Genomic DNA, 10,298 nt, shown 5'->3' on the forward strand with positions numbered 1-10,298 from the left:
TTCTTGACATAAAAAAAATATATAATGCTAATTTTATTTAATCTAACCAATGAAAAAGCCTGACAGCTGCTCTTATTTTTTGGGTAGGTGAAAAACTGCTGCTTCCTTTTGCTTTTTTTTTTTAAATCTCATTAATTATCTCAGCTCATCTCTTATCCCCATAAGAAAAAAAATATATTTTTTATTTTCAATGCTCAACGCCTCAACCTTCTTCTCCGTGGATGACGCGAACGAGGAAGACGACTCGCTCGAAGGTTGTCTGGACTGCCGAGGCTCGCGAGCCAGCTCGAACTCATTAACGCTGGAACGAGCTCGAGTTCGAGCTCGCCTTTCGAGCTCGACGTGAGCTCGAGCTCGAGTTCGAGCTTGCTTTCTAACTGACGAGCCGAGCTCGATAGCGTCAAAACTCGACTCGACTCGACTCGTTTACACCCCTAGCATGAGGTGATTCATGCAAATTTTACCTCAATAAATTATAATAGAGCTAATAACTTTATTAAAACTTTAAATTATATTCTATGGTGACTCAAATTTTAATTAGTTTTACACATAATCTAATGCAATATGCAATTATTCACATTTTTTTCTTTGCACAAATGCAATATGTAATACTTAGGCTTCATTTAGGAAAAAATTTTACTGCTTTCTAAAGCAATTTTATAGTAAGAAATTTTTAATAATAAAGATTTTTATATAAAAATTGGTTTTATAAAATAATAAAAAGTTCTTCTCAAATAAAACCTTAGTGAACTGAAATCATTAAAATATTCTTATAAGCAACATTTTAAAATACTACAAGCAACCTAAAGAAAGACTTTGGAAATTAAAATTGTTTGAATGGTCAAAGTCTCTCTTCTCCTTCTTCACAGCCAACTTATTAGAAATAGTAGTGAAAGTTACCTTACCAACTACTGAGCTTCATAAGGCACTAAAAAGACTTCATAAGCTGAAGTCTTCCAATGAAAATATATTTATTTTCTTAGAAGAATGGAGTATTTATAAAGGATTATCTTATGTGATTGGTTATCAAGTTTCAAGGAGCAAGAAGGGGCAAAAGGTGCCCAAATTCTCTTTGCAGAGAAGCTCAGAATGTGGCTTTCAAGACTGTTTTCTGGAAGAAAAGGAGCTCAATATCCCAAAAGTTTGATGCTAATCCTTCTTATCAAATTTTATTTAGATATGTTATGGCTTTATTTTCCATTTTCTGGCTTTGAAATGCAGAACTATGGACATTAGAGGATCTTTGGTTGCCCTTTTTTTAGCTGAATTTAGGCTAAAACTTGTCAGATGAGCAAATGACTTAGTTGGGTTTGTTAAATATGGTCCCCCTCATTCATTTGAAAAATTATTCTGTGCGGACACAGAACGCTGTTCGGAGTCAAATCAGAGCGTGCCACATCACCATTTTGATGTATATCGCTGTGTATCGGATGACATGACACGCTCTGATTTACCTCCAAATGGTCCGGTGTCCGCACAGAATAATATCTCCCCTCATTGGACTATGTCTTGGTGTGCTTCTCTTGTCGCCTCTTTTCTCCTAGTCTATTCTCTTTGTTGTCTTTACATCATCCCTCTACTCAAAGTGTTCTTCTTCCTTCTATTGGAACTCTAAGAATTTATTCCATCAAAAGTTACTAACATGTAATAAATACATACCACACAATTATTATTTTGTAACCTATCTAATATTTAAAATTTACTATTTATTTTTATAATATTTTAACATCTCAATTATATCAAAGTATATGCATGAAAAGATATATTTCATTTAAAAACATTAATATTAATATTATTCTCATACAAATTTTAAAGATTTACATGTTATACATTTTTTGTGAATTAGAATGACTTAGGCTTCATTTGGGACGGCTTTTTTGGTGCTTTTTAAAGCAGATTTCTAATATAAAAAAATTAATTTTTGAACTAGAAAATTATTTTAAGAAGCAATAAAAAAGCCGTCCCAAACGAAGCCTTAATCAACCCAAATACCATCCATTTAACATAAACTCAAGCCCATTTAACTCGAAACCAATAGTAATCGGGTCAATTTTGAATATACAAATCAATATAAACTCAACAAAATTAGGCAGAATATGAACACTGAAAATATAATGTCTTTCAGTTTTTGGCATTTTCATACAGCTTATCTGTGATAGTTTTATGCTTTTATAATCACAATTTGTCTCTGAAGAAGTTCTTTTTTCTGTACTGATCTGGAATTGGTTTAAACTTATTCAAATGGAAGCCACAACAGCTCTTCACAACAAAGGATCTGGAGATTTGATAAAGGGAGAGATGAAAGGTTCAAAGACTTCTGGAGGTAGTTTGATAATATGTTGATAATAAATTAGGCACTTCAGCTGCTAACTATGGCTTTAATCTATGATCTTATTGGTGCACTTATGCCTTACATTATACATGCTAAAAAAACCCAAGTTTTATTTCAAAAAACTTATTTTTAGTAAGCACAGATCCAATATTCCTATAGTACTATTACTTCTCAACCTAATCTTTCTAATTTTCCTACAAATTGTCTTAAGATTAGAGATGTCAATATTTGACACAACCCTAAAACCCGACTCGAATCCGACCAGAAAATTCAGGGTTAGGATCAACACGGACTTGAAATGGGTCGGATTCAGTTTCAACAATTCGACCCATTTCAAAAATCGGTCAGGTTCAAGTTGACCCTTTGACCCGAAATTGACTCGTTTTTTACCAAAAAACCCATTGTTGATCCGAAAACCCGAGGTTGACCCGTTTTCAACCCGAAAAGTGAAGATTGACCCATTTTTTGACCCAAAAACTAGAAATTTTTTGTCAGCCCCAGGTCATTCGGGTTATGACAGGTTGACCCGAACCCGAAGAAAATCGGGTTCGTGTCCAAAAAAACTGACCCGAATAGTGCCAAGTCAGTTCCGAACCCCAACCCAGCCCGTTACCTAAAATTGACACCCCTACTTAAAATTATGAGTTATCAACCAACAATCAGTTCAACATCTGAAGTCCTAAGGTAATTACTTTATCACTAAGCACACCCACTTCCAAATTCTGTTCCATGAAAATACAGATTATATAAATCCATCACCATACAGCTTCCCTGCTACATCATTGATCATACAAAGAGAACAAAGACCTATTTATTTGTTTATTTATCCAATAGAAAGACAAAATTGCTCTAATAGAGAAAGTTTCCTTAATAAAAGACTCTGCCTACATGTTTCCCTTCCCAAGCAACCCAGTAAGATGGTGGTAAAAGCCATTTTTAAACTGCTACAACAAAAAAGAACCTACCAAGTTCTTTAGAACTTTCCCAGAAAATTACTTCTAATTCACTGTAAACTTAATCAAATTTTATCAGCCCTTTAAAGCTTTTCATTCCAGAGAAGATAATGTCTTCAAGTGCCTAAATTTTCCTGATTTTTATTTTCAATAGGTTTTACAAGTGATTTCACAGTTAAAGATTCATCTGCCTATGACTTTCTATGGACAATAAAATCATTTTCAAAGCTTCCAGCTGACAATGAAAGCAAGCAAACTTCAGGAAGATTTGAAGCTAAAGGCTATTCATGGTTTGTTTACTGAGTTTTTTATTTAAATTTTTATTTATGTGTATATTTATGTTAAGTGTATACATTTTTCTATATAGGAAACTGATATTATATCCCAATGGAAATATTGTGAATGGTCAAATTAGTCTTTATCTAATGCTATCAAGAGCAACTTCACATCCAACCGAAGCAGTTTTCAAAGTCTCATATGAACTATTCCTTTTTAACCAGAAAACTGGAAGCACCTTGTCACAAAAAGGTAACTATACATGTGTGGAGAAGCTATTTTTAACTAAGGCTTCATTTGGGACGGCTTTCTTACTGCTTCTTAAAGCAGCTTTATAGTATAAAATTTTTATTTTTTATACTAAAAAACTGCTTTAAGAAGTAGTAAGAAAGCCGTCCCAAATGAAACCTAAATAGTTCAACGAAAAAAGATTAATGAATGAACTATTATATATCACATTTATCATTTTTATGTTGATATGGTTGTAGAAGCTTCAAAAGGGTAAAATGATATTTTGATATATGATAGCTCATTCACCAAATAATGGAACAAATCTAGTATTTTTCATCCTAAAAAGTGTTGATGTCTTTCTATTCAAGCCAAAAAAAAAAATCATTATCTCCATTAGTTTTGGTATGATAAGTTCAAATTGCAAACTATTTGCAGGTGAAAATCTTGTGCAGGTTCAAGATGAAATGGGTTTTCGAAATTTAATCGATCTCAAAGGATTCAAAGATTCTTCCAACGGATACCTTCTGAATGAAAATTGCATGTTTGGGGTCAAGATCTTCCAGGTTGTTCCCATTCAGACAAACACTGAATGCCTACAACCAGTTGAGAAGATCAGCCATGAATATACATGGAAAATTGAGAATTTCTCAAAAATAGACAAAAAGAAGAGCCATGAAAGAAAGTTTACTGCAGGGGACTATCTATGGTAATGGCATAACTATTATTCTATCAAGAATTTGAATAATGGATTTAAATATTACCAATTCAGGTATATGATGAATGAATAAATCCAGCATGTAACACATTTTTTTATGATATTGGTACTATTACAAAGGAGTATCTTGAAATAAATGTGGAATATAAGTTAAAAAAGAGCACAGGAAAAATTTACCATATTCTAGAGAGAGAGAAATGCATAGATAGATAGACAACTCAAAATTAAACCTGAAAAAAGTATGAACAAAAATATACCACAAGAAATTGCTTCACCAATATTCAATATTTCCTGGCAATGTTATTAGTCCTAGCAATTCATTTTGTAAGACTTGACATACCATAAATATGTTTTTGACTTACAAAAAACACTAATTTATCTCCATTTTTGTTTGCAATTTCCTCAAGCACTTCTCTCTGATAGAAACAATTATTCTACTATGTCACTAATATGTTTCTATTGCGACATGGAGGTCTATTGTTATTCATCCAGAAGGGGATCAAAAAAGCGATATCAAGGTCAAGGGAAAGAACATGTCTTTGTATCTATATTACAATGGATCTATATAAGACGGACCTCCCACGAAGGTTTCAGCAGAATTCTCCTTAACTATCATTGACCAAATTGGAGGAAATCATAAGAAAAAGACATGTAAGTCACAGTTATATATATATATATATATAAGTGTGTTTCCATTTTTAGTCCAGCATATATGTATTTCTATGAACCATAACCTGTAGCATGCTGTATTCTATTTTTTTCCAAAAAAAAAAGGAAGTTATGAAGGCAGGAGGGTGGAAAAGCAGATTTAGAAGAACTCGAATATGCAAAGCAATCTTTGATCATTCTCTTTTCTATTACAATCAATTATATTATCAATGAGTTATTTATCACCTAATCCTCAAACTCAACAAACAGAGTCAAAATTTGCTAATGCTTGGTTATCCCATAATATTGACTCAAAATTATTGAATTCATGCCAACTAAAACAAAATAACATATACTTCATATTTGTTATATTAATCCAAAGGCCCTTTCTTCTCATTTCAATGAATGAGGCACTGATCAAAATTATATCTATAAAAAAATTTACAACAAAACAACTCTTTTTGAATATCCTATGTAAACGACCTAAAAATAAGTATAGGTAATCATGTAATTAATATTGATACATGATATAATCCTATTTAATTAGGAACTCTGATGGCTCCATAACAGCTAATATTAACCAATTATTCTATCATACATATCTCTAGTATGTTCAATATACATCTCCAAAATATTTTTTCTTAATTACACCAAATCAATTTGCACAAAACTCAATCAAAATGACATTTTGAGATCAATTAACATCACATAAAATTCCTTATTTACTCCTAATATGTTTCTATTAATTGCTTTAATAAAAAAGGCCTACATATGAGATCCTTATATTTAAATTAGTTCTCAGATGCAAAAGTGATTTGGGTGAGCATATGCTTCATAACCCTCTGTCATATCTTCATTATGCAACTGAGCTTGATTACCCTATAATTACTCCAACCCTAAATACATATTTTGTTATGAAATATTGATATCAAAATACTTTCCTTCTAACATCATCTTAGTACTTAGGATTCTACTAAAAAAATTTGTTAGCCAAAACACTCTAAGATCTTCAATAACTCTCCCAAGTTCAAGAATGTCCCATCTATAATTAAAAGCTTTAATTATGCAACTTCTTCAATACTAACTCAAAATTCACCTTTCTATATAAATTTGTAATTCATTTCATGATTTTGTTCACTATGTTAACCTACAAGCCGCATTAGATTATTTGACATAGATAAATGACACAACTCTCAGTCAATAAAAGAAAAGTAATGTTCATTGAGACTATAGCTTCTCAATTATAAATTTGGTAAATGATAGAATATTTTTTGCTCTATTACAGATATAAACCAGTAAGAGGCTGGGCTTTGCATTATTATTAAAAATTGTTACGACAGGTTTCCTCCATGATAATTTGCAGGTGAAATATTCGTTACATAAACAGCCTCTTTGTAATGCAATGTCAACACAGACTACATAAATCTCTTTTGCTGCCATTGCCCACAAACCACACTACACAACTTATAGCATGTTCCTATTTCCCATTGTTATCATAGATTTTTCCGGATTAAAAAGTAATTATGTATATTCTCTCAATTGAGAATAATTATTTCCCATGGCTATATATAAGCACCAAAGAAATCAAACTCTATATATATAGTTAACTCTCTTTTTTAAAATCAATAATTTCTTTGAAACCATAATCAATTGGTTTATTTAAAAGAACCAATTGTTCAAGAAATTAAATTTGCAGTCCACTGTTCTTCTTTTGCAGATACTGAAGTGTTCAAATGTGCTCATCCTGGTTGGGGTAGGACAGACTTCATTCCTCATGAGGATTTTAATGATCCAACACTAGGGTTTATAGTTAATGATACTTGCATCATCGAGGCTAAAGTTACTGTCCTTGCATTGGTGAAATGATCTCACTTGTTCGTATCAATTGAACATGAAAAGGTAACGCAATTACCTACTTATAATTGCTTTGTTCATCCTTGCTTCCGTTAGTTTATGCTTTGTTGTTGAAATCCACACACGGTTTGTGATTTATGTTTAAATAAGAACCAGGTTATACTGGATTGATATGTAAATGTTCATTTAAGTAAAGATGTATTTGCTCCAAATATTTAGGTGCTATGGCTGGTATCTAGTAGATGATTGGTTTTTTGCAGAAAGATTAAAATGTAAAATAAACCATTTTGCAATGCTCAAACGTTTTGCATTTACTTTTGAAAAAGTCAAGGCAAAATAACATTTATGTAGTTCCGCATAGCCTTGCCAACTTCAACCATGTTTCAAGTACATAGTTTTGGGATGTCCACTAATGATCATAAAATCATGAAGCACAAGACGATTGCATGTAAAGGAGTGAGGTTTCAGAATCATTAAGAAAAACAGTATAAAGCAAAACCATAAATGGAATCAATGACTTAAATTTTACAGTTCTAAGATTCAGATAACATCAACAACAACAACAACATGACACCTTTATCCTACTACGTGGGGTCGGCTAGATGAATCATTTTTACATTGTGTCATGTTAAGAGTCAAATTATCATTTAAATCTAATAAAGCAATGTCATTTCTAATATTTTCTAACCCAATCTTTTTAGGCCTACCACTACCCTTCTTAACAAAGACCAAATCTACTACATCTACTCTCCTAACAGAGTCATCGGAAGGCCATCGTTTTACATGACCAAGCCTTTAAGATTCAGATAACATCAAATTATCACAGTGACCAATATATCATGCAAGCCCTTAACAACCCTTAACTTCTCCATTGCCTTATATAGGGATGTCCCGACAATAACTCCTATATAAGATCAAGATTTCAATGAAAATAAAACTTAAAATTTGCCACAAAACACACACACACACAAATGAAAAATATACCTTGAGGTTGTGATACCATCACTATTTCGAGAACAAAAAAATCCTGAGAACTAGCATGTGCCTAAGCAAGGCATTCACTCTCAGGCCTCTCCTCCAACTCCTAATGACAGCTATCTAATGGTACAAGCCAACCTCCCAGACCACCATTTATGGATGAGGTTATAGTTTTTGAAAAGGAGATAGGAATCTAGCCCTTTGGGTAATTCATTATGAGTCCACCCACCATAAGTCCAAGTTATGTAACAAGCGCTACACCTTTCATGCCACAATATGCTGAGATAAACCTAAGCTCATATGAATTACAAATAATCTTTAGTACTACTTTACCGATCAATCCCACTCCTGGTACTTTTATTTTATTTAAATTAAAAATTTTATTCAAACATTAATATCTACAGCTAATAGGGGTTTAAAAAAGCTCCATGTGAGCAAAGAGCTTAAGTTCAACTCAATAAAAGTTTTTGTTCGGGTCATTTTTAAAGGACGAATTTAAACTTAAACTCTTTTACAAGACAACTTGAAGATGAAGAAGAACAAGAGCAAGAATGAAAATGTTCATGATAGGATATGGACATATAAGAAGTATTTATACATACATATACTTTACAGACTTCTTAATCATAAAATCAAATCCATTAATCCAAAAATTGGCAGTGTTTGATGTCCATCAAGTTGGCTTGTTAATCTGGCTCAATAAAAATGAATTAAACATGAACAATCTTTTTCTTCTTGTTAACATCCATGTTCACCCCAATAGTTATTACCGAATAAAGCCAAACAAGATCTAAATTCATTCAAGCTTGGTTCATTTACACCCTTTTAACAGCTAAAAAAGGGATTGATCTCAGTAGTGATTTATCATAAAGTGGCTATACGAATTGAAAATTTGAAACATTGTTAAGGCATCTAGGAAAATAAAAGCTTTAAATGGGACTATTAGAGTTTCTCATAATAGCTAATAGCAATAGCATCAAATGGCCATCGGCAAACATTAACCAGTGCAAACACTAGAGGTAAACATAGTACATACAAATATGACAAACAAAAATACCGAACATATACCATGAAGATTAATACCCGCCTAAACAAATAATTTTACTACTGCATAAAGCCAATGAATAAGAACAATGCATACACTAATATGTTCTTGTTGGGAAATTCCTAAGTTAAGGCGATTGAATCTACTCCCAATCCAAAGGAATGTTTCTGGCATGCAACAAAAAATGACCATGAGTAAGGATGGCATGCCCGCCCATGGCAGTGTACAATTTATTGTCAGATTTCTTCAAAATCACAGCCAGAATTTTGTTTACCTAGTTGAGGACTAAATTAAAGTAAAATACAAAATAAAATCATTTTCTTTTATCGTCATAACCATACAATCAATTGAGGATTAGTCCATAAAAAGAACAATAATGTTTTTCAATAGTGATTTAAAAGGGATGAGTGTAGGGAAAAGCATTTTACCTCAATATTGTTCTTTCAATTTAGTTTTTTTTGTTGAATAGAAAATTTATTTAATAACTTGATAACTTCAAAATTAATCTTTAAAAGGGATGAGTGTAGGGAAAAGCATTTTACCTCAATATTGTTCTTTCAATTTAGTTTTTTTTGTTGAATAGAAAATTTATTTAATAACTTGATAACTTCAAAATTAATCGAGGTCAACTTATATGGCAAGCCATGCACCTTATCAGAACAAAAGGTGTGCCCCCTTTGCCCCGAATGGTGCCCTATCTTGTAGGATTTATAACACAGGTTGAATGCCTCCCTGAAGTGCCTCAGGGTGTGCAACAGGCTCACACAAAAAAGATTCCTTTCAAAACAATAATTTACACCAAGATAAAGAACTATTTTCAAACTTTCAGTTGATAAGCTAAACACATAAAACAAGCATAAAATTCATACAAGCACAACTAACTATCCAGCTACTGGTATATTCACCACTATTTCTGACATAAAAACTAGCAATTCATGACCCAACAGATAAATCTAAATAACACAGCAGATAATTATGCCAATGTCTTATTTAACTAGAACATCAGAAGGAGGATTGGAACCTTCAACCAATGGTGTTTTCCTGGGGCGCCCAACAGATCTCTTTTTCACCTCCAAACCTGTAGTATCCTCAGCCCCTTGAACACTTCCAAGTATGTCTGTCTCTCTAGATTTCTCTAATATCTCCCGTGTATTTCCAGGCACCAGCAAGTCTCTGATCTTCCATGGTCGTCCAGGCCCTTTCGCAACAAGATTTGCAGGCTTTCCATTCCCATCTCCATAACTCCCTAGCTCCTGCCTAGAAAAA

General features: G+C 32.6%; 1 protein-coding gene and 1 long non-coding RNA gene across 3 annotated transcripts; one reads left to right on the forward strand and one right to left on the reverse strand.

Annotated features, from left to right (window-relative positions):
* The first annotated feature begins 931 nt into the window (after nucleotides 1-931).
* Nucleotides 932-9,447, forward strand: LOC110101014 (ubiquitin carboxyl-terminal hydrolase 12). Of its 2 annotated transcripts, none has more exons than XM_020828779.2 (7): nucleotides 932-1,141; nucleotides 2,249-2,323; nucleotides 3,440-3,575; nucleotides 3,653-3,813; nucleotides 4,228-4,498; nucleotides 4,980-5,158; nucleotides 6,873-9,447. In XM_020828779.2, the coding sequence occupies exons 1-6, from the start codon at nucleotides 1,090-1,092 to the stop codon at nucleotides 5,074-5,076; spliced, it is 792 nt and encodes a 263-aa protein (XP_020684438.2). In that variant the 5' UTR covers nucleotides 932-1,089; the 3' UTR covers nucleotides 5,077-5,158; nucleotides 6,873-9,447. The 2 variants fall into 2 exon arrangements, with proteins under 2 accessions (XP_020684438.2, XP_028553486.1); XM_028697653.1 differs by having other exon boundaries at nucleotides 2,258-2,323.
* On the reverse strand, nucleotides 4,166-10,292 carry LOC114580377. The gene is made up of 2 exons (XR_003701755.1): nucleotides 10,054-10,292; nucleotides 4,166-4,385 (listed from the first exon to the last, which is right to left on the reverse strand). It is a non-coding gene; the product is annotated as an uncharacterized LOC114580377 (long non-coding RNA).
* Between the last annotated feature and the right edge of the window lie 6 nt (nucleotides 10,293-10,298).

This window comes from Dendrobium catenatum, unplaced genomic scaffold, assembly GCF_001605985.2.
Source record: "Dendrobium catenatum unplaced genomic scaffold, ASM160598v2 fragScaff_scaffold_989, whole genome shotgun sequence".
NCBI lineage: Eukaryota > Viridiplantae > Streptophyta > Magnoliopsida > Asparagales > Orchidaceae > Dendrobium > Dendrobium catenatum.